The following is a 23,859-nucleotide window of genomic DNA, read 5'->3' as shown; positions in this document are numbered from 1 at the left end:
AGTTATTTATTTTGACATTTGACTGCTCAAAATTAAATGTATTGAAATAAAACATATACTTGAACTTAGAAATTTTTTTTCTGTTATTAATTTAGACAGCAGTTTGTAGAAGAATTAATTTTTTTGTCATTCATTTATCATTTGAAAGCATTTTCTGCTTATTTTGCTTGTTTCAAAGAGAGAGAAAGAATTTTTTTTTTTTCCAAAAAAGGTTTGTCTGCATAGATATCTTAATTTTGCAATCTCTCGAAACAATCATCATGAGCACTTGCTAATGTTGATACTTCTGGGGGAGGTTAGTTTCTTAAGTACCTTCTCATGTTGCTAATGGTAAAATCCAATATAACACAATTAGTGCTGCTCTGCTTATTAATTACATCAGAAAACTCGTTAAAATATTTCTTTATACTAAAAATAGGTTCAACAGGATTTTGAAACAAAAAATAAACGTCATATGATCAACCCTAACTTGCAACTCTTACCTTTTTATAAAATCAAAAAAGTATATATTTTTCCATCCCATTTGCCTCTAAAGTTCACTTTGATTGTTCTGAGAGCATTTGATTTCTTCATATCTTTTTAGAATGACCAAACTGCAACAATCAGCATTTACAGTTTTTCCGAACAACAACAACTTTATATTTATATTACCTTTCAAAATTTCATTGCCCAGTGAATTCTTAAAATCCATAAAATAACTTTTCTTTGTACTTTCTTTCAACTTATGACAATCCATAGTTATGATTAAAAAAAATATGTTTCAAAATAAAACAATTTTTACGCTCTATTTTTTTACAGCATTGATGATAGTATACTAATTATGCATTTTTCACAATATGGATAATAATAATGAATATATAGATTGAATTTTTGTGTTTTATGTACAATTTTGATAACCTGTATGAATAAAAATGGTGTTGAAAAATATGAATCTGAATTTAAGACCTGTCGGTCAGAATGGAGCTTGACTATAATTTGAAGAGGATTCACTTTTAAACTTTTTCAGATTTAAAAAAAGATTTTAAACTTGAAAACTTATAATTTTAAATATTTGTTTTGTGCAGTTGAATTTATCTAATTGCTTTTATATCATAAGATCCAAAATCAAATTAAAATTTCTGTTTGAGTCTTTATTGTTTTTCAGTTGCCATCTGTTGTTGGTAATAATGGAATATGATTGAAACAAATATGTTTATTCTGTTTTTCTTTTTTTAAAGCACTGAATTGTGTTAGACTATTGACAAGAATTCTGCCCTACATATTTGAAGAATCTGATTGGAGAGGTTTTTTCTGGTCAAGTCTTCCTGGCAAATCTTGTGATGAAACAGATAGTGAGGTTTGTATTTTTAATGTGATGTATAGCTATTAAACACTGAAAAATTACTAAATCATTAAAGGATATATTTTTAATTTTCATTTGTGAGAAACAACTACCACTTGAAGGAAAAACAAAAAAATGACACACTGAAAAAATCAGTTTATTATTTGTAAATGTTTTTAAATATATTTCTGTTAAAAAGTTTATTCTTATATAATTAAAAAAAAATGCCGAAATGATTTTAGACAGAATATTGCCTTAAAAAAATCAGAATGATGTATATGATAGTATGAAATATAATACAAAAAAAAAAAAAAAAAAATCAAAATTAAATGAAATCCAAAATGTTACATTGAACTTTTTTAAAACTACATTATACTTTTAATGTATTAATTTTTTAAAAAAACTATGTTGGATATTTTTAAAAATTTAATTCATTTCTATCAGTTCTTTTTTTTTAATTAAAATAAATAATATTGAGCAAATAAAATAAAGTTGATTTAGTTTTCCTTTTTAAAATTATTTCTTTAATTTTACCAGTGCAAACTTGATGTTTTAAATTGAAATTTTGTCGATTGAATTGTTTTTTAATTCTTCGAATTTTAAAAATATATTTCAACTTCAATGTCAAAATAATTTAAAGCATATTTATTAATGGAATTTCTGTTTATCCATTATAGGGAGAAAATATGCCTCTTTCACAATCTTTAATCAGTGCACTTTGTGTAAGTATTTTTAACTATTGAGATTCACATTTATCTTTCCTATCATCTACCAAACAAATATTCTTTTTTTAATATTATATAGGCTATTTATATTTCTATATTGTACTATAAAGTTCTATATATAGGTATAGTTTTTAAATAATAATTTACTCATAAGACATTACTAATTATATACCTTTGGTAACTAGCTATTAAAATTATCGTGTAAGAAGAATTTAAATAAAATATCTTATTTGTGACTTGGTCTTAATGGTTCCTCTTGCAAAATAGTTTAAAATGTTGATAAACTTATACTATTTTTAAAATCTTAGACCTGTTTCATTCATTGTGCTATGCAATTTACAAGTTCACTTTGCCATCTCAACTAAAAGTTGAGCTTTAAATCCAAAATAGGAGATAATTAATTATCAGTTTACTCAATAATAAAATATGTATAATTAATTGATTTGATTAATTATCATTTAAGATTTTTTTTTTTTTTTGCTTGATATTAAAAATGCTTCATAACTTTTATAATACTTTAAGAGAACATCTGTTTGATTCCACAAAAATTTTGGTGCACTGCTATAAAGAAAGTAAAACCATAAATTTTTTATACATGTAATGCTTAGAAGTATACAAATAATAAATAGTCATTATTGCATACTTTTCAGATTAATTCTTGTATCTGATTATTATGAATATAAAAAAAAAATAATTAAGCCATGCTTTAAAAAGAAACTTTTTACTATTATTATTTGCAAAATTGTTATTGGGGAGAAAAGACAAATCTGCATACTGTGTTTATCAGCAATTGAAAAAAAAAAAAAAAAAAAAAAAAAAATAGTATTTTTAGTGAAAATGAAAGTAATATGAATATCATTAACATTTAAAAGAAGACTGACTCCCTCTAATCTGATATATTTGAGAACCAAACTCCTGTCAGATTATAGAAAATATTCATATAGGTCATCATTGAATTATGCAATTATACGTTTTTCTACATATATGGAAAACAAGCCAATTATATGTTAGGGGAAAAATTAATAATTAAGGCATTGAATAGGAGCACATTAAACATACAAATCATATACTGAAAGAGTGAAGGTTTCAACAGAAAGATGGAATCATCACCAAATAACTTGCGCCAACAACTGCATCGAATTAGTGGGAGTGTCAGATTAAAGATCTGTGCTGTAAAATAAATGTAAAAATTGATTTAAATAAATGGTATAGTAACTTAATTGATTTCATAGAAAAGCTTTCTATCTTAAAAAATTTTTTCAGATCGTTTTAAGATTATTTTTGTGCTTTAATAATTTTGATGTTGTCAAGAAAAAAATGCCAACATTTAGCTTAATTTTTAATGAATTATAATTGGTATTTACTCATTAGCATGGCATCTATCAAACATGAGCTTAAGCACACCAAATTAATTCAATCTTGCCAATGGCATCTATTGTGGTATTGATCATTAAATAAATTATCTCTATGATTTGGAAGGTTTTTGTCTCATGCCTTACTGATAGAAACATATCTGAATATTATATAATAATATAGAGTGCAGATTCTCATTCGCAAAAGAGTATTTGCGGCAAATTCGTTAATTTAAGATCCAGTGGTTTGCAGTATAGAATATCAACACATATTCAGGCTAATATTAACCTTTCTCTTCTAAGTCACATGTACCATTAGCTTATAACTTGGCACCTTTGAACACAAGCTTGTTTTCTCTGTACATTGTTGTGCTCAATTTTATTTAAATCTTTTAGGTTTCACTTTATGTTCATTATCTCCTCAGCAAAATGTTCATAACCATAATTATCGTAGACATTAAAATTATATTTTTAATATCCTCATGCTTGTTGTCTTTATTATGTAAATGAATTTTCCTATTATATATTGCTATTAAAAACATAGCTGTCCAATTCATCCATCTTCCAACTCTCACGATACTATAATTTCACTTTCTTATACTTTTTGAACAGTTATCAACAAAGTCTTTCTTCTTTTGTTTTTAATGATTTAAATGTTTGATGAAATAATAAAAGCAATTTGAACTTCATTTCAGTTATAAAATATATTTTTAAAATTAGCCCAAAATATTATTTTTTAAAATTGTTAAAAGTTTAGAGGGGGGATATTGCATAATGACTAAATTGATATTATTAAAAGGACAATTTTTTGAATTCCAAAATAATATAAAATTTATCTTTGTGCTATAATGTTTTCACATAAATCATAGAAAAACACCAAAATGTTTCAATTTATTAAATTTTTTTCAAAAAAAGAAGTGTTTGCATGTACACATTTTCAACTTCTAAAACATACTTTTGCTAAATCAAAGAGTCTGGCATATTTGAGTTAATCTTGATTTGGTGTTCATAGTATGAAAGTATATTTATATTTCTGTGCATTTCAATAGTTGAATTGCATTATGCTTTGCTAAAAGCTATTTTATTTTAAAAGTTGCATTTTTAAATACAAGCATTTATATTAGAAACATATTTAAGAGGGTATTGTATATATTCTGTTATTTGTGTATTATATATATTTATACGTATATTTTAGGACTTATTATTTTGCCCAGATTTCACTGTATCAGCTGGTAAAAAATCTGGACCTGTAAGTACCTTTTTAAATAATTTTCATCTGTTTTCTTTTGGATATTTGATATATTTATTTTAATTTCTAAACTGCTTTTTTTTTTTTTTTTGTAAAAAAATTTAGTAATTTCTTATATCATGTCATTGTATTAGAGGCAGTTTGGGGAAAAAAATTATTTTTTTAAACATACGTATATAGTATATTAGTATGTACATAATACAATAATATATTTTTTAAAATATTTTTGTTTTATATATAGACATGCCTTTCTAAGATTAATTTAAAACTACTGGTAATGTTGTGTTTCTTGAAAAGTGTGAGATCATTAGTTTATAATGTTCATATTATTTCATAATATTGAAAGCATTTATTAGATTTTAAAGTTGAATGTTTATATCATATCTTTATTGGATATAAGTACTAATCACACATTTCTTACTTTGTACAGTTAATTTGCATGCAGGTAGGCATTTAATTGTTGTTTGGTATATGAATATTGTGTAGTATTAAGTACAACATTTTAAATCCAATTAAATTCACTGAATTTTTTCAACAAACGTTTTAATAAATAAAATATGTTCAAAAAATTTGTATGAATCTGTTGCTTTTTTTATATAGTAAGTAACTGTAGAAGTAACTGTTTCACATGCTTTATCCTCATCAGCAGTTACAAGTTAGCAGTACACTCACATAGTTTAGTTTCTGTTAATTCATTAATTGTGAATAATTCTGAAGTCATGATATCAATATCACAATGCACATATCTCTTAAAGGTAATCTTGAGAAAAAAAAACAGATAATATAAAATATAAAAAAATGGCTTGCATCCTCTTAATGAAGTGCTTTATCATTACAAATGTATCCAGTAAATCAGGACCTGTTGAAACAATGCATAAATGTGAACAATGTATGAATAAAAAAAAAAAAAAAATTGCTTAAACTTTTGCATTACTATATATTTATTTTATCTTTCTAAATCATTTTAGCTTCAGTAATTTTTTTTAAATTTATAGCATAGTTTTCTATATTTATATATAAAAAGTGTAATTCGTAATTGTTTACAGGATAATCCAGAAGACTTACAGTCTATTGACAGTTGTGAATATATATGGGAGGCTGGGGTTGGTTTTGCTCATACCCCAAGTCATGTACCTCAACATGATTACAATAGGACAGAAATATTAAAGCTTTTATTGACTTGTTTCAGTCAGACAATGTATATGCCGGCTTCTGGTAATGTCACCGATATTTTAAGCATGATTATTTTTTTATTGATAATTTAATTTCCTAATAATTATTAGGTGGCTAAAATAAATTTTAATTTTAATTATTTAAATTTTAAAAAACAATTTTATTATTGTTTAAATTAAAATTTATTACTTTCCCCTTCTACAATTTTTTTTATTTTTTACTTGTTTTCAATCTTACAGAAGTCCATCTTAATCCTAATAAATGGATTCAGTATTTCACATCAGCTGATAATAGGTAAGAATACTAAATTTCAAAATTGTTTATTTATTTACATTATATTTTAGATTACATTATAATGTAGAATTTTAATAAATTCCTATACTAGTGTATTTTAAGAAGCTGTAATTAAATTTTTGTTTTCATTTTTTGTTTCCATTGTTTTGTATCACCACAATGGTTATCAAACTTATAAATAAAATAAGTCATAACAAACTTTTAATGTAGGTCTCTATTGTAATATTTTTTGTTAAATATATTTTCACTTATTAATTTTACCAATGCATTAATTTTATTGTTTGCTTTAACTTTGATAATATTATTGCACATATTAATGTTATAAAGACATTAGTATAAATTAAATTGGAAAAAGAGTGCTAAGCAGTTTTATTATTAATATTTTCAAACTATAATTGAGCAATATGTGTGAAAGTTCATTAATTAAGAAGATGTTTAATATTCTAAGAAGCTGAATTATCTGTTTTAATTTTTTATTATATTAAGCAAGTAATCTATAATTATTTATATTTTCTTAAAATAAGAACAAAAAAAAGTTCTTTGATTGCATATTGAAAGTTTGGTATACTCTAAAAACTGAAAATATTAAATGTTTGGAATTAGTATAATCTGTATTGTAATACTGAAATGTGATTGGTCCATTGTATTTCGTATTTGTAGAAAGTCAGTTGTTTCTTAATTTTTACTTAGTGTATATGGCAAAAGAGTAGTTATATTTATTTAAATTTTTTGATAGGTGATATGAATAAATTTATTTGTAACAGAAATAATACATTTGTAAATATATTTCTATTTCAATGCTGTGTCCATAGCAATAACAAATAATTATAATTGTGTATAAAAATAAGAGACACAGTTATTACTGCCAATAATAAATATTAATAAACTTCACAATTTGTTGTTCAGTTCACATTTGTCGAAAATTACTATTGAATTTCAGTATTGGAAATCAAAAAATATTTTTTCTATTGCATATAAATTATGTAATTTCTTTGAGAACTTATACAGCATTACTGATTTGTGTTATCTATCTCTGACTTTATAAATCTTTATTTTGCCATTAGATTTATTAAGGATTCATTAACGTCATTACCAGAATTAAATCGCCTTTATTTGTCATCACATCTTTATTCATTGAACATAGTTAACAATGACATTATAACATTTCATTAATGATTTATAATAGAACATTTTACTATAAATTTAAAACAACATAATTTAAAATTGATTTTTTTTTTTCAAATTAATTTTATTCAATAGTTCCATTATATAGAAGAGTGCCAAAAATCTATCATATCTGATAATTTTTAAATTTTTATCAACTGATATAGTTAATCATAACAAATGTTATTTATTAATTTTTATTCTTGGATTGTTCTATTGTTCTGTGATGATTAATATATTGCTTTTATTGCATAAAAGGTTAAATACTCTGAATTTGTATAAATCTTATTATCTGCATATATATGCTAATGACAGTGTTCTATATTTTAATATTACAAAAAATGGTAAAGCTCCCCCTTTTTTTTTTTTTTTTGTTTCATTTGACTTTTCGATTTATCTGAATGTTACTGTTTCATCATTCTTTTCAGACATGCTTTGCCCCTTTTTACCTCATTGTTAAATGTTGTTTGTGCTTATGACCCTGTTGGATATGGTGTTCCTTTTAATCATCTGTTATTCACCGACTCCAGAGAACCTTTAGTCGAAGTTGCACTGCAGTTACTCATTGTATCACTTGATCATGATTTCAGGGAACCAACAAATGATGATAGTTCAGAAGTAATTTCCACTTAATATTTTATGTATTTTAGTGATGAATAATGAAGTTAACAATATCATATTTTTCATGCTAATATGTATTTGTATCTAATTAAAGTTTGAGCAGGATGTTAGAATAAAAGTTATTTGTTTATACAAACTTAACTTAGTAATATTAAAAGAAAAATATAATAATAAATGTGTTTGAGGATGAGTAAAAAAATGTTTAGTCCTTTTTTTAACATTCACCAGGAAAACAAAATTATATTAAAAGGGAGAAAACCAAAATAATTTGTAGAAGTTTCTCCTTTCCAAAATAAGCTTTATCTCCTTCAATTACAGTTTTTATTGAAAAAAGAAAATAACTGTTGTTGCTTTTTTTTTCAATGATTTTCCAGAAGTAAGGAATTATAGTTGATATTTCTTTAATAAATAAGTCTTATATAATATATATCTATATTTTTTTAATTTTCTGTCAAATCTTTTTTTTTCACTGAAAATTGAATAATAGTTTTAATATTAAGCATCCTGCTCATAATATATCTGTTTTTATTTGTAGAATTGTTTAAACTTAATATTGTCCTGAAATCTCATTTTTAATTTTGTATAGAAAGAGTAAAATATATTTTAAACTTTGCTCTGCTTTGAAGCTTTGCTTTATTAAACAAAATTTTTCCATTTAAAATGTGCTATTAATTGTTCAACATTTAAATAGCTGATACTCTAGAAAAATAAGCCACATAATTTTTTATAAGCACTTTGCTAATGAGATGAGTTTCAATATTTATCTTTTCTCCATAGCACTTTTTTTTTTTTATTTTATGAATTTGCTGATAATTCAGACTAAAATGCTTTTCTTTTATATTTCTTTTTTTTTTTGTATTTTAAAAATGTGGGGGGAAAATTATGTTATTTTATATTATTTTAAGGATTATAATTGCTACGATCTATATTTATGATCTCTAATTATATTTCAGAAGGGATTGCCAAGTAATTTATTCATCAACTACCTGTCACGTGTTCATAGAGAAGAAGATTTTAGTTTCATTTTAAAAGGCTTCACAAGACTACTGAATAATCCTCTTATACAAACCTACATTCCTAATTCTACAAAAAAAGTTCAGTTTCATCAGGAGCTTCTTATATTTTTTTGGAAAATTTGTGATTATAATAAGGTAGGTTTTCTTTTTTCTTTTGATATTGATCATTTCTAGTTCGTTTAAACTTTGTTGGTAAGTCCATAAAATATGATCTAAATAATGTTTAAATAAAATGTTTGCTATTTGTCTTACTCTATTTTATATAAGCTTACTTGCATAAATTTCCATTTAATATAATTATAAATCTTTGTGAAAGCAAATATAAATTCATTAGAATTTTATCATTTTTCTCTCTCTTTTTTCATAGAAATTTATGTTTTATGTATTAAAGAGCAGTGAAGTTCTTGAAGTATTAGTTCCTATACTGTATCATTTGAACGATGCTCGAGCAGATCAGTGTAAGTTCTTTTGTATTGTTATCAATGACTCGACTTTTCATACTTTTTTTTTCTTATATTATTTTTAATTTTGAGATTCTTCTAAAATCTTATTGCTTTGCAGTATCTGTTTTTAGAGCAATAATATTCAATGAGCATTTTATAAAGCTATGAAGAATTTATATAAAAGGAATGTTTGTAGGGAAGTCTATTATTTTTTTTAATGTAATATCATATTAATAAATTTCATAATTATGAAAGATAATGCTATTGATAAATCTCCTTTCATTTGGTTATTTTTGTTTGGCTTTGATACATGAATTTTAAAATATTGTTATATATATAGAAATTTTTAAAAAAAATCGGAATTGAAAGAACATTTATACCTAGTAATGTATACTGTTAATACTGGAATAAAAATTTTGTTATCCATTTTCAATAATTAGTATCATTTTCCTGATTTTAAATTTTGTTTTAGCAAGAGTCGGACTTGTTCATATTGGAGTCTTTATCCTCCTTTTATTAAGTGGAGAAAGAAATTTTGGTGTGCGGTTAAATAAACCATACACAGCAAGTGTGCCTATGGATATTCCAGTATTTACTGGAACACATGCTGATCTTTTGATAATTGTGAGTTCTGAATTTTTAAATGAATTAACTAATCTCATTTCTGTGTAATTTTAAGTGGATTAGCTGTATAAAATGCATTTATTTTATGTTCTTAGGTATTTCACAAAATTATTACTACTGGACATCAACGTCTTCAACCTCTGTTTGACTGCCTTCTAACTATTATTGTAAATGGTAATTGTTACATTTTTCTTTTCTCCTTTTTTTATTAAATGATCTTATGAATTTATGAGAAACTTGATAATCTTCAGTTACTTATTTTATTACTTTAGATTATTTTCTTGTAATGATTCTTTTTAACAAATAATTCTGATATGCACAGGAGTTTAATTTAAAAAAAAGTAAAAGTGTGGAAATTTATTTTCCTACTTTTTGTAGTGATTTTTTATTTCATTGATGGTTTCAGTTTCTCCGTATTTGAAGACCCTGTCTATGGTTGCTAGCACCAAGCTTTTACATCTCTTAGAAGTAAGAATCATTGAGTAGAATATCTACACATAGTAGTTATGGTTTCTATTATTTTTTATGTTAACTTAAGTAAATGTTCCCTATTGCATTCAAAATCATTTGTGTATTTCTAGTATTTGTAACTCAATCCAAATCAAACATATGAACAAAATTAAACTTTCATTAATGTTTTTATGGTTTTTGCTTAGTTATTAGAAAAATAACATCTACATTATAATAGCATTAAATAATTAAAATACTCCAAACAAAAATAACAATTAATATTCTGCTTAGCATATAACATTAAGTCAAGGTATTGGAACTATGTCTATAAATCTTTTATAGACAATTATGGCTTTAAAAAATTTATAGATATAGTTGTTCTTCCATAGATATCAAGTGTCGTTTGGTCATTTCTTAAAAAAAAGAATAAAGATTTTTACTGAGAGATCATATAAAATTTTCAAAAATGCATTTTCGTTCTATGGTAAAATATTATAGTTATGTTTGTAAATATATTACATGCAAATAGGATTGAAATTGAAAGAAATAAAGTCAATATTTTCATATTATTGATAGTGTTTAATTTAGGTATGAGGTTCAATGCCATATAGTGCACATACATTTGATAATTTCTAAATTCCACATAAGATGAAATTTATTATTAAGTGGTTACCATGGAATAAATTTTGTTCTCTACAAATTATCTTCTATCTTTTAGTTTTTTTTTTTTTAATGCAATTCTTTTTTATATATATATAATTCTGCATTTCTTGTTTGAGAATTATGACTGAATTTACCTGAACATTTAGTCAAAATGTATTTCTAATTTCCATTATTTCTTTTAACTGTATTTTGTTATACTATTTTGTTCAAATGTTACTGTTTTTATTTTTTAATGTATAGTAAATATTTTTTTTTTTTTAAGTTGACCTTTTTCATTTTTTTTGCCATCCTCACCATACTCTAACATGCTCTTAGCTTAAAAATTTTATAATCCTTAACATACTGAACTACAATTTATTTTTAGCTAACACAGCTCAGCCAATTAATTTTCTTAGTTTTAAGAGGAGAAATTAGTTTAAAGAAACTTTTTATAAAAAACATCAACTCTCACTTATTTCTGATAAATACAGCTCATCATTGTCAGTTTGAGGAACTAGACTCTTCATTTCAGTTCAAGAGATTAATTTGTTACATATCTATTTTTGCTGGCAATATGAACAAAAACAGCATTATTTTATAATCATATGAAATATTATCTCTATATTCTGATAATAATTTTTTTTAAATTTATCTTAACAAAAATTATCATAGATTTGAGTCTGTATCAATCTAGAGATATGAATGCTTATTTATTTTGCAGAATTAAATTTAAGCTCTTGGAAATAAGAATTTTAAGCAAATGAATTATAGATTTTGATATGCAATTAAAATTTTGAAATCTTAAGAATATTTGAAACATGGAATTTTAAGAAAAGGCACAAATAAAATGTGTTTTATATCCTTTTGAGCTGAATGGTATGAGTGTAATGGCAAAGAGTTTTGCTTATTTCTTCTACTGCTTTAATGAAGAATTGATTATTTTAACTTTTCATTGTTGTAAGACATTCTAATTATATATATATGTAATATATTTTGATTGAAGTAGAATGCAGGTTCGAAACAGTGAAGAGACTTGGTATTTTTAATTTCGTTTTATTCTATTCCGAGTGACAGGCATGATTATATACAAAAAAAACGCAGTGTGGCACACACAGAAGTAAGAAAAGGGGAAAAAAGGGATGAACAGATGATGACTAGCCTTATATCATATAGGATTTCTGGCCAGGTGCCAATTCAATACACGTGTGACCTTTGACACCTTTTGAAGGGTAAAAGTATCACTTTCATTTAATACGTAGTACTGATGGTGCATTATTTTTACAAAGGGATTAATTAAAGTGGAATTGGATCACAAAATAAGAGAATATTTTAGAATGAAGTTACTATGGGCTAAATTAAGATAAAATCTTGGAAATTAATTAAATTGAAATTAGAATTAAAATATCATTACACACACACACACATATATATATATAATACTTTTTTTTTATAGGCTTTCAGCACACCCTGGTATCTGTATTCAAGTCCTTCAAACCACCATCTTGTCTTTTTCCTTCTTGAAATATTCAACAACATAATTCAATATCAGTTTGATGGTTTGTAAAAAAAATGCTTTTTTCAAGTTAATGTTGTTAATATAAGCATTATTTTTTAGCTAATTAGATATTTTTTTACAGGTAATTCAAATTTAGTCTACACTATAATAAGGAAACGTAATGTCTTCCATTCTTTGGCTAATTTGCCAACAGATCACAGTACTATTCAGAAATCTCTAAGCAAGCGTAACAAACTTGTACCTTCGACTAGCACTATAAGTCTGAATAGCTGTGTTTCAGGAATGAACAATCAAAGCATGGAAGGATCGACACCAGCTAAGCCAGCTGAAAAAGGAACATTGAATGCATCTTTAGCAGCTACACCTTGTAAGTTTACATTTTTAATTTGTTTAAAGGGAGTTGAATGAACAAGTATGATTTACAAGAGAAATATATTAAATTTATATACTTAAAATAATTTTAAAATGTGCATTTGATTTAACATACAAACAACAAGCAAGCAAAATGTATGTTTGTTAATGAATTTTAAAGTGTTAGCAGGAATTTTGCAACTCCTCTAGGCATCTTAAATGTACTTTTACTTATGAATATTTATTATTAGTTAAATGCTTTGGTCACTAGCAAGTTCATAAGAATTATTGATTATGTAAAATTATAATGGGCTTACTAACTAACTGAATAGGATAATTTAATCTTAATCACTTCCTCAGCACAGCATATTATTTCAAATGATTATTCAATAAAAATTTATCTTATTCAATGAAAAAAATTCAGCATATTACATAAAGAAAGCTAAACATCAAGCTAAACAATTGATATTATAAAACTGTTTGAAAATAATGGAAATTTTAAAAAAAATTCACCATTGCTTAAACATTAACTTGTAATTATCACATAATCAAAAATGTTATTAAAATTATAATTTAAATAAAAATCTATTCAATATTGAAAAATAAACTGGACCTGTAATCCTTGATCATAAAACTGGGAAATTGAGAAGGAAGAATGAGTAGTAACAATGATGAAGATGTGGGTTTCATTTATTGTTCGAAAACCAAAAACTAAACATAGAATCTTTCAGAAATCAAATAGGTCTGCATCTACCAGATGCAAGGTACTCAAGTCAAAATAAGTTAAAAGATTTTTCAGACACATAACATTTATTGATAAATGGACGACACAAACACAGATACACTTATAATAATCACACGACTATGCCGAGATCACAATCTGTACTGAATATATCACACAGCTCGCAGACTGATGTCGCAACATTATCGCCTAGTGGCGGTTACATTTAGCTTTGCTTCACAACATCCTCCCCCGCCACACACACACACACACACTTGAGACTCTAAGGGTCTCAAGTACATAACAAACATTATTCAAGTTTTTTACGTGCTTTCACACATCTGCCAGAGGAGGTGTATTTTCTCATAATTACATCATCAGCAGGTGCTGATTTGTTTTGATTATGACGCGCATCATGAGAATTAGATTCCTCCCCAGCAGGTTCCTTATGATTAGATTGATTTGAATAAATTTCTAAAGGATAAATGTGCTGTATAGGGCATAAAACTGTCCCATGTTGCATTTTAAGTTTAACTATCCAAATTTTCCCATCACGCCCTGGAATTAATTCAATAATTTTCGCCAAAACAAACACTTTTTATTATCATCACTTACTAAAACTATTTCTCCAACCTGAGGATTACACGATTGCTTTTCATTATGTTTTTGCATAAGTTGGCCAAAGTATTCCTTTCTAAAGCGCTGACGTAGGTCTTTCAACAAGTTGTTGCAATATTGTTTTCTTTTGTTGAGACATTTCGAATTTTACTCTTCAATATCTTCAGTGTTTGAGCTTTTGTTTTTGATAAGAAATATACTAGGTGTAAGAAGAATCAATTCTTCTGTATTTTCTGAAACATAGGTTCAAACAAACGGTCCACAATTGATGATGGATTCACAGTCACAAATTATGGTATACAGTTCATCATAAGCTAAAACTGATTTTCCTAAGGTATGTTTTAACAGATCTTTTAGAGTGTGAACCAACCTTTCCCACTAGCCTCCCCACCAAGCTGCGGTAGGAGGAATAAATTTCCAGAATATTTTAGGAAATCTTGTTTCTATTAGAATTTTACTCCAATTCGATTTTAAGAGATCATTGGAAGTGCCGCAAAAGTTGATTCCATTATTGCAATAAATTGTATATGACTGGCCATGTCTTGCGATAAACCGTTTAAGGGACAAAAGGAAAGAGTCAGAAGATAGAGAATTTACAAGTTCAAGGTGAATGGCGTGATAGACCCCACAAGTAAAAAGAACTATCCACAGCTTTTCTTTATCTTTCAAAAACAGTGGCCTTGTCAAATCTATTCCCACAATTTCATAGATTTTATAGACATAGATTTTTTTTCATAGACATAGATTTTATTTTTAAATGTTTACAAATTACTTAATCATGCAGGACATTTTTAATAGTTTTCCTAGACCTTATGCTCCAATATCTTTCTCACAATAGGTTTTGCATCATTTGAATTCCTGCATGACAATTTTTTATATTTACAAATGTAATGAAAAGTTTAGTAAGTGCACTTTTTTTCAGGTTGGGTACAGAAAAGATTTCTCATTATTCTTGTTAATTATTTTTGTGTTTACTCTTAATATACCTTCATTGTCAAGGAAAGTTTAAATGAAATTGGAAGATTTTGCATCAGAAAGATAACAACTCTGCACTAAAAGAATTAACTTCTTCTGGGAATATTCAATTTTAGATTGTGAAAGTTCAGAGACTTTACATATGTCATTAACCTTACAGTTATTCACAACCTCAATATCCATGCAAATAGTCTAATCATTTTATTGTAATCTTATTTTCTTTCTGCACACCAAGGGGTTGTCTTCGTTTAGATTCATGTTTACAGATTTAGACTTTTTCCTTTCAATATCCACTTCATTAGGCTGACAAACAATGGAACTGAAAGGCCAAAACTCATGGTTCTCTTTTAACCACGATTGATGTTCCCACCATCTCGATTTTAGCATTTGTTTCGGGGAACATGCACATGATAAGATGTCAGCAGTATTCATCTCTCCTAGCACATAATGCCACGAATACCCCTCAGTTAGTTCTCTGATCTCTTTAATGCGATTGGCAACAAAAACAGACCAGTCACCACATTCTTCAATCCACCACAAAGCAACAGTAGAATCTGACCAGAGTGTGATTTTAATGCCTAATGCATCGAAAGCTTTGAGTGAATTGGAGTGACTGGCTCCAATACAGCAAGCCATCAATTCCAACCTTTTAATGCTCAAAGATTTTAAAGGAGCCACTCTGTTCTTAGCACGAATGAGCCTAACCTTAATTTCACCTTCTTCTTATTCTGATAACAAAGACACAAGCAACATATGCCCCCTTGCATGCATCTACAAGCACATGTAATTCTGATGTTTCGTTAATAAAACAAGGTAAGGATGTCTCTTTCAATGAATACATTTCATTTAACTATTTAGAAAACATTTCAGTAACATTAAAAAGTAATTCATCTTCCCAAGAAAAATGAGATTTCCACAGATCTTGTAATATAAGTTTAGGGAGCAATGTAGAAGGTGTCAACATACCAAGAGGATCGTAAAATTTTTGTACAGTAGACAAAATAAATCTGTTCGTTATTCTAGTTTCACAAGATAAAATTTCAAAATCAATTTTACATTTCAAAGTATCCTCATCTAAATTCCAAATTATTCCTAAAACAGAAGTATTTCCAAAATGTTTACATTCCACATTGCTCTACCAACCTATCAAATTGAAACAACCTCTAGACAGCTGTGTTCAGCTGTGTCAAATCCATTGTCATGAAACTCAGAAAAATTCAAATCAAAAGTAACCCGATCCTGTCGTGAATGCTACTATGTTTGAAAACCAAAAACTAAACATAGAATCTTTCAGAAATCAGATAGGTCTGCATCTGCCAGATGCGAGATACTAAAGTCAAAATAAGTTCAAAGGTTTTTCAGACAAATTTTTTGTAATAATTTTTATGTAGTAATATTTTTAGAACTCTTTTGGAATAAAGCAAAATCTTGTTGAAAATTTCAAAAAGAGAGAGAAAGATGAAAATGTAAATCTTTGAGATTTACATTTCCATCCTCCAAGTTTGGTAGTTTTAGATCAAACAGTCTAGTCTATAGAATGTCAACATATACATATTCTTCTTTACTATGGTAAAGATGTTTCATATCTTTCTTTCATGGCATTGTTTCTTTATTATCTGTAATACATATTTTCTTGAATAACAGAATTGAGATAAAAATTTGTATTAATTTTTTGCACTGATTTTTGAAATTTTCATTTATATTTGAAATGATTTCAGAATCATTGGAAGAGGTTTTAGAATGGCTAATTTTTCTAATAACAAATATTTCTTTCTAATTTATGTAATTGCTTTCAGTCTTGTGTTCTCTTTGTATATTTATTACTATTAATTTTATTTGCTTTCTTAAAATTAAAGGCATATTTTCAGAAATTTTTGTTTGTGTTATTTTATATTTCTGTAATTTTTCTCTTCATTGTAAAAAAGTGTGAATAAGGCTGATTTTGATAGATATTGTTATAATACTCATTTGTTTTAATAAAATAAATACATGTTAATTAAAAGTTAACAATATCTTCTGTAAATTATTCCTTTCTTTAATAGGCATAGATAAAATGACCGAAAGAGAGCGAGCACATCCTCCAAGTGCTCCTACTAGTCCAACAGAAACTTCTGCCCCTTCACTTGACTCTGCACTTGAAATGAATACCAAAGAGAAAACTAGTGATGATATGCCACAAACGTCAGGCTTGGATCCTGAAGGTCAGGAAATGATTGGAAATGCAAGTGCCTCCAAACCTGAAATTTCACCGAAAGAAACAAATAAGATTAATAAGGTTATACAGGCATTTGAGTATAATATTTTATTATTTGCATCATTTTTTATAATAATTTTTGTATTTTTCTAATTTCTATTATATTTGTAACATTTTGTGATAGTGTTGCTTTGCAAAATATGAGATTAGCAGTGGATAAGGATTAATTGACGTAAGGATCAAAGCATTCCAAACAAGTGGAAAGCAAAAGCAGTTCTTCTCTTTCTTTAAAGGATGCTAAGCAATCAAAACTAAATAAAAGTTTTTAAAAGAAAATATGATCAGACTCCCAGAAATATTCACATTCTTTTCTAATAATGAATTTGTAATGTTCTGGTTACAGTATCAGAGATATCTGTCTATTGAAGTAACAATCTTATTGAAACCGAAGTAAATATAGGTTTCGAAAATAATTCTAAATGAAAATTATTCATGATTTTTTTAAAAAAAATTCTCTATCAGGGTTATTAGTTCTAATAACTACCATATTGAATCTTTTCTCCATCAAAAGCTTAGAATTTCTGTCGAATAGAAGCTTAGAATTAGAATTAATTGCATGTTGTCACCAGCAGGTGACAACATGGTGTTTAGGGCATTTCATCAATAACTTTCTCATTGTCTAAAGATGTAAATTGTGTTTTTATTGCAATTTTTTAAGGGGTTAAATAGCAGTTTGCAGATCATGGTATGAGGCATATTTTTAATATTCAATTAACATTTAGTGGTACTATTTCTGTGAAATGTACATCATTTCACAGTACCAGTACATCATTCTAATTTAGCTCTCTTTTAAAAGTAATAGAAAATTTACTTTGGGCATAATTTTTTGTATTAAATGGTATTTGATATATATATATTTAAATTAGATAACACCTCCTCTCAGTCCTACATTGTCTATTGATTCATCAAGCTCAGAAGCTGCATCATCTGTATCAAATGCTTTCCACAGAACTCGTGCAAGTTCTGCTGCTAGTTCTATAGCAAGTGTTCCTCCTAGCCAGTGGGTACCTACATCTGATTGGGTAATATCATGGAAACAGAAATTGCCTCTTCAAACTATCATGAGATTACTACAAGTTCTTGTTCCACAAGTGGAAAAAATATGCATTGATAAGTAAGTTATCTTCTTTTTAATTTCATTATAAAAGCTCCACCAGAAATGCTGGATATCTCAAGAATGTTAATCCAGCTTCAAAGATTTTAGTTTACTAATATACAGAAATATATCAAATTTTGAAATTGTGGTGTATCAAATTTTGAAATTGTAATGTGATTTCCCCTCAAAAAAAAAAAAAAAAAATTATTATTCTGATTTTTTTTTTTTTTTTTTTTTTTCTGTACTAGTCTGATGTCATTTAAATTATTGTTGGCTTTGATTCCAGTTTTGAGCACAGTTAGATCTGCAGATACCAGTTAGAGCATCATCCTAAACAAAGCTCCTAAAAATATACCATGAGAAATCATATTGGGAGAATTAGCTCTGCAGGAGTAAAAGATTAACTTTTTCAGAATAAAACTGCAGAACGAGCAAATTTTGCAGTATTTCAAAGTACATATACACATTGATGTGATTTCTGAAGTAGAATGGCCCTTAAATAATCCCTTTGGACACACAAGAAAAAAAATGACCAAAACAGGGAGCTTCTTGTGATAGTGAGTAGGAGGGGGGGGGGACCCTTGATCTTTTCATTCCATTGAAGGAAACGAGCATTTTTCTATAATGCAATATGTATGGAATTGTAACAATATGATATTGGATGCATACTTTTGACACCACACCCTGTATTCAATTTGATTTACAGTAGCAATTAAATTTTTACATATTATTTTGGCTTGGTAAAAAATTCCAAAGATAGAAATGAACCATTTATGTTATAATTAAAAGATTTCATGGCTTTGAATCTTTTCTGCTTTAATCATTTTTAATGATTTTGTAACTGTAAAGTACTACCTAGTTTTGATATGAACTTAATTTTTGCATTGAAGTCATCTGCTTAAAGATGTGTGATCTGAAGGCATCAGTTTACTCGAACTTGCTTAAGAGTAAACCTGAAAAAAAATTTTTAGTAATGTTTTTTTATAAATGCTCCAGTTAATATTTAACTAATAAGTTTTTTTTTTTTTTTTTTTTTTCATTTTGTGGTGTTTTTTTAAATTTTTTGTTGTTGTTGTTGTTGAATGAATTCAAATATCAAGCTTTTGGTTTAATTTATTTAAAATTAAAAAATTATTTAGAATTCTTATTTTGATTCATTTTTGTAATTGTTGAAACATTTTTTTAAATTTCTGATGTGGAGAGTTCATTTTGTTGTTTACTTTGATTTCCTATTTATTATTTTTAAAACCTGTATTTTCAAAAATTTCTGTAGTTTTGTAAAAATGGAATATTTTCATCTTTATCCAAAAACAAAGAGGAAGATTCTATTGCAATTTTATGTTGTAATTTACAGCATACAAATTTTTCTTTTCTGTGGAGCAAATTATTTGTCTCTGCATGAAATGGCTAGGTTGATGATAGAAAAGATTTTTTTTTTTTTTTACTATTATTATTTACTTCAAACTATTTAAGTAGTACTCTTCACTGTAATTTATTCATGTTTATGTGTTGTATTGACTCATGTTTTTATAATATAATGGAATATTATTTTTATCAGCTGATGAAGAACTGTTTCTATAGAATGTATTAAAAGGCAAATTTGATCATGGACATTTTTCTGAAACGTATGAAATGCAATATGAAAAATATTGCATTCTGATTATATAATAAATAATGCATTTCTGAAATATATGAACATGCAATAATTACATTGAAATTGTTAAGCTGTTTAATTCTTAGAAAGTAATACTGAAGATACATTTCATTGCCAAATTTATGATGCAAAATGCCAACTTTTTGCATCATACTTATACAGAAGTTTTAGTGTAACTCTAATAGAATAAGGGTGAAAGTAAAATAATTATTTAAATATTTGAAACACCCTCTTTGAAATTTCTGGGATGCAAAATATTTCTGGAATACAAAATCATTTATTTTTATAATTTGGGAGACAGACCAATTGTAATATGTAATTTTTCAGATTTAGCATACAGTTTACTTTTTGATGCTAAACTAGCCTTCTTAAAAATCTCTTTATTTATTTATTTATTTATTTTACTTGTTTTAAAGGTAACTATCATTTCAGAATAAAAAAGTTTTTTGAATAATTTCTTTTTACAGAGGACTAACTGACGAAAGTGAAATTTTGAAATTTTTGCAACATGGCACATTGGTTGGTTTGTTGCCCGTTCCACATCCCATTTTAATTAGAAAATATCAAGCTAACAGTGGAACCACAATGTGGTTTAGAACATACATGTGGGGTGTAATCTATTTAAGGTAAATCATTTCGTTTGTTTAAAAAATATAAGTTTCCTCCTTATGTGATCTCTTACATTTTTTTTTTTTTTTTTTTTTTTTTTTTGCAATTTTTAATTCCTATTCTTTTATTATGCAGGAATGTTGATCCTCCCATATGGTATGATACTGATGTGAAATTATTTGAAATTCAAAGAATTTAAAAGTGTAGTTTTCTTCATTGGATATGAACAACAAATCATACCTCGTCTTTTATGAGAAAAAAATCCAGCAGAAGAGATAACACATGCAGTGCAAAATGAAATAAATCCAAAGACTTTTTCTTTTATTATTATTTAAAGATAATTATGTTGTTGTTTTTTTCGTTCAGATTTTTATATTTAAAATGGAAGGTTAAATAAATTAGTTAGAATTTTATTTTTATACTAAAAAGAGTGATATATATGAGATTTTATATTATGAAGGGGGAGAAATACGTTATTTAATAACTTTATCAACAATTAAATTATTTGTTTTCATATATTCTATAATATTTATATTGTTGGCTGTGGAATTTGAAGATGTATATGTTGTGGAAGAATTTTTTTACTTTAATTAATGATTTGAAATGATATTTAATATTAGATGAATAAAGTATAAAAAAGGACAATTTTTTAAATTTTAATTAAGCTTGATTTAGAAAGATTGAAATTTATTTTTAATACATTCTTTATGCTACTTCAATATTAACAGACAACTGTATTAAATATTTAATAAATATGCATACATAAATAAAATAGATAATATAAATGCATAAATTAAGCTAAAATATATAAATATTGTCTATTTTTCAAATATTTTTCGTACATTCTCTATTTTTATTCACAGTGATTAGATTACAAATTATTTATTTCTTTAAAAAGAAATTACAATTTTCATGGAATGGGATGCAGATATAAACACTATTCAAAGTATTTAGATAATTGAAGCATTTCTGTAGATTTATTTAAAAGATTTTTCCTTACCTTATGGATGATTTTGCCAACTTTATCAGAAAAGGAATTACTGAAAAGTTTGGCTATACAAAAATACAATTCTTGGAATGCTTATTCACTAGCTTACTTATATAATTACCATTTATGTTCTTATTATCAAAATATAAATATTTTATTACTAAGTAACTATTAATATGTATATCTGGAACTAAAAATTTTAATATTTTTTCTTATATCTGAAAAAATTCACTTAGAAAAGAATTTTATAAATTTGTTTTTAAAGATTAATATTTAATGATAAAAACTACAAACATAAATTTAGGTCACTTAGTTCATTTTAATTTTTTTCTTCTTGAATTTGTTTCAAGTTTTACTTTGAGTCTTAAAAAAACAGAATGAAGATATTAAAATATCTTGCATATTAAGTTTTAATAAATCATTTTAGTTACAAGTGGAGTTTATAGCTGTTCCCTGAAGTTGATATATATAACAGCCTATATTAAAAGGAAAAAGTCCTTTTATATATTCTTATTCTACTAATTTATTTTAGTGTTATTTATTGCTTTGATCCCCTTCTCTCTAGTCTACTTTTTTTTTTAATATCTGTGCATCCCTGTGATTTTTGGATTTCATATTTGCAAATGTATATTTACTTTTGGACATCAAACATGGCTATTCATTATTAATGTTATTGTTAGCATCTTCATCACTAATAAAAATGTGTATGTATACTTAGCTTATTTTTTAATAATAATGGAGAATAATTTAAAAAAACAATGTGTCAAATTAAATAGTCTTCTTTTAAAGAATACTGCTTTCTGAAAAAAAAAATCTTAAATTTTAAATCTTACAATTCAGTAATTATAATACATGTAAATTGCATTTTAAATTGGTGTTATAAATGAAACTTAAAATTTTAATGTAGAATAGATTGAAACTAAAATCTTTAATGTTACTTTCAATTAGAATTTCAAACGTTATTTTATTAAGATGTTGCTTTTTTACATATAAATATTTTCATATAAGTAATAATACCTTGTGTATAAGTATTTCACTATTATGTAATTTCTTTTGCCCAGTAAATAAACTTCAATAAATATAAGTTTTATGGCTTGTGATCTGCATTTCATTTTATGCCTATGCATCTTACTTTCTATCATTCAGCTAATGAATTATTATTTTAAGACTACATTATTATTATCAAATCATAGGTCATGAGATTTGAATTGCTGCATAAATCATTTCAAACTGATTTTGAATAGAAAAGACTTTCTTTAGCACCAATTATTTTATTGTTTTAGGCACCATAACTACTTGACATTTTAATTATCTTGAGATTTATGTCAAGATTTTATTCCCTCCCCCAAGAAATCAACGCATTTAAATAATTTTACATAAACTGTGAATGGATTTATTTTGTTTCATTTTCCTTTCTTTTACATTAAAAAGAAACTATATGAGCAATATAAAACATATTATTTAATAATATGCTTTATATGTACAGGTTTGCCACTCAAATATTGAAAAGAATAATTGTTTCCCCTATACATATATGCAGTATAAGAGGAAATGTGCAAACACTCATGTGCTAGTTTACAGCAACACTCCAGAATTTTAATGAGTGGAAAAAGCAAAGTTCTTCTATAAATATGGATTTACACAAGATATAGTTTTTAAAACAGTAAAAGTTTTGTATCTGTGTTCAAATATTTTTATAGTATTCTTCACAAATATAAAACATTCTACTAAAAAGCCTCATTTTTCCAGCTCCATTAGTAATCAAATAACTTGTAGTTATTATTCCAATGTAGGAATTTTTTTTATCAGCCTTAGGTTTTTAGGTTCATCAAACTTTAAGAGAAATAAGTGCCTAATGTTTTTGATTCTTCAATTATGCTTTTTTGACAGTATTTTTTATTAATTAATCAAAAATGAAAATATTTTCATATAAAAAAGGTGTCATAAATTCAGATGTCTGAAAAATATTAACAATATAAGATAAGGTAATTTTAGAATCCTGA

General features: G+C 25.9%; 1 protein-coding gene across 1 annotated transcript in view; it reads left to right on the top strand.

Annotated features, from left to right (window-relative positions):
* LOC129958933 (protein HID1-like) overlaps positions 1-22,951 on the top strand; it is a 30,391-nt gene extending 7,440 nt beyond the window's left edge. The window contains exons 3-19 of the mRNA XM_056071681.1: positions 1,218-1,336; positions 1,999-2,043; positions 4,594-4,647; positions 5,694-5,862; positions 6,060-6,114; positions 7,707-7,896; positions 8,853-9,050; positions 9,283-9,373; positions 9,831-9,982; positions 10,078-10,156; positions 10,389-10,450; positions 12,528-12,630; positions 12,712-12,957; positions 17,298-17,530; positions 18,376-18,623; positions 20,727-20,885; positions 21,004-22,951. Of these exons, the coding sequence (XP_055927656.1) occupies positions 1,218-1,336; positions 1,999-2,043; positions 4,594-4,647; positions 5,694-5,862; positions 6,060-6,114; positions 7,707-7,896; positions 8,853-9,050; positions 9,283-9,373; positions 9,831-9,982; positions 10,078-10,156; positions 10,389-10,450; positions 12,528-12,630; positions 12,712-12,957; positions 17,298-17,530; positions 18,376-18,623; positions 20,727-20,885; positions 21,004-21,067 (2,267 nt within the window). The 3' untranslated portion in view covers positions 21,068-22,951. The remainder of the gene's footprint in view (positions 1-1,217; positions 1,337-1,998; positions 2,044-4,593; positions 4,648-5,693; positions 5,863-6,059; positions 6,115-7,706; positions 7,897-8,852; positions 9,051-9,282; positions 9,374-9,830; positions 9,983-10,077; positions 10,157-10,388; positions 10,451-12,527; positions 12,631-12,711; positions 12,958-17,297; positions 17,531-18,375; positions 18,624-20,726; positions 20,886-21,003) is intronic.
* The last annotated feature ends 908 nt before the right edge of the window (positions 22,952-23,859 follow it).

Source organism: Argiope bruennichi, chromosome 2 (genome assembly GCF_947563725.1).
Source record: "Argiope bruennichi chromosome 2, qqArgBrue1.1, whole genome shotgun sequence".
NCBI lineage: Eukaryota > Metazoa > Arthropoda > Arachnida > Araneae > Araneidae > Argiope > Argiope bruennichi.
This window is presented reverse-complemented; position numbering and strand designations above follow the sequence as displayed.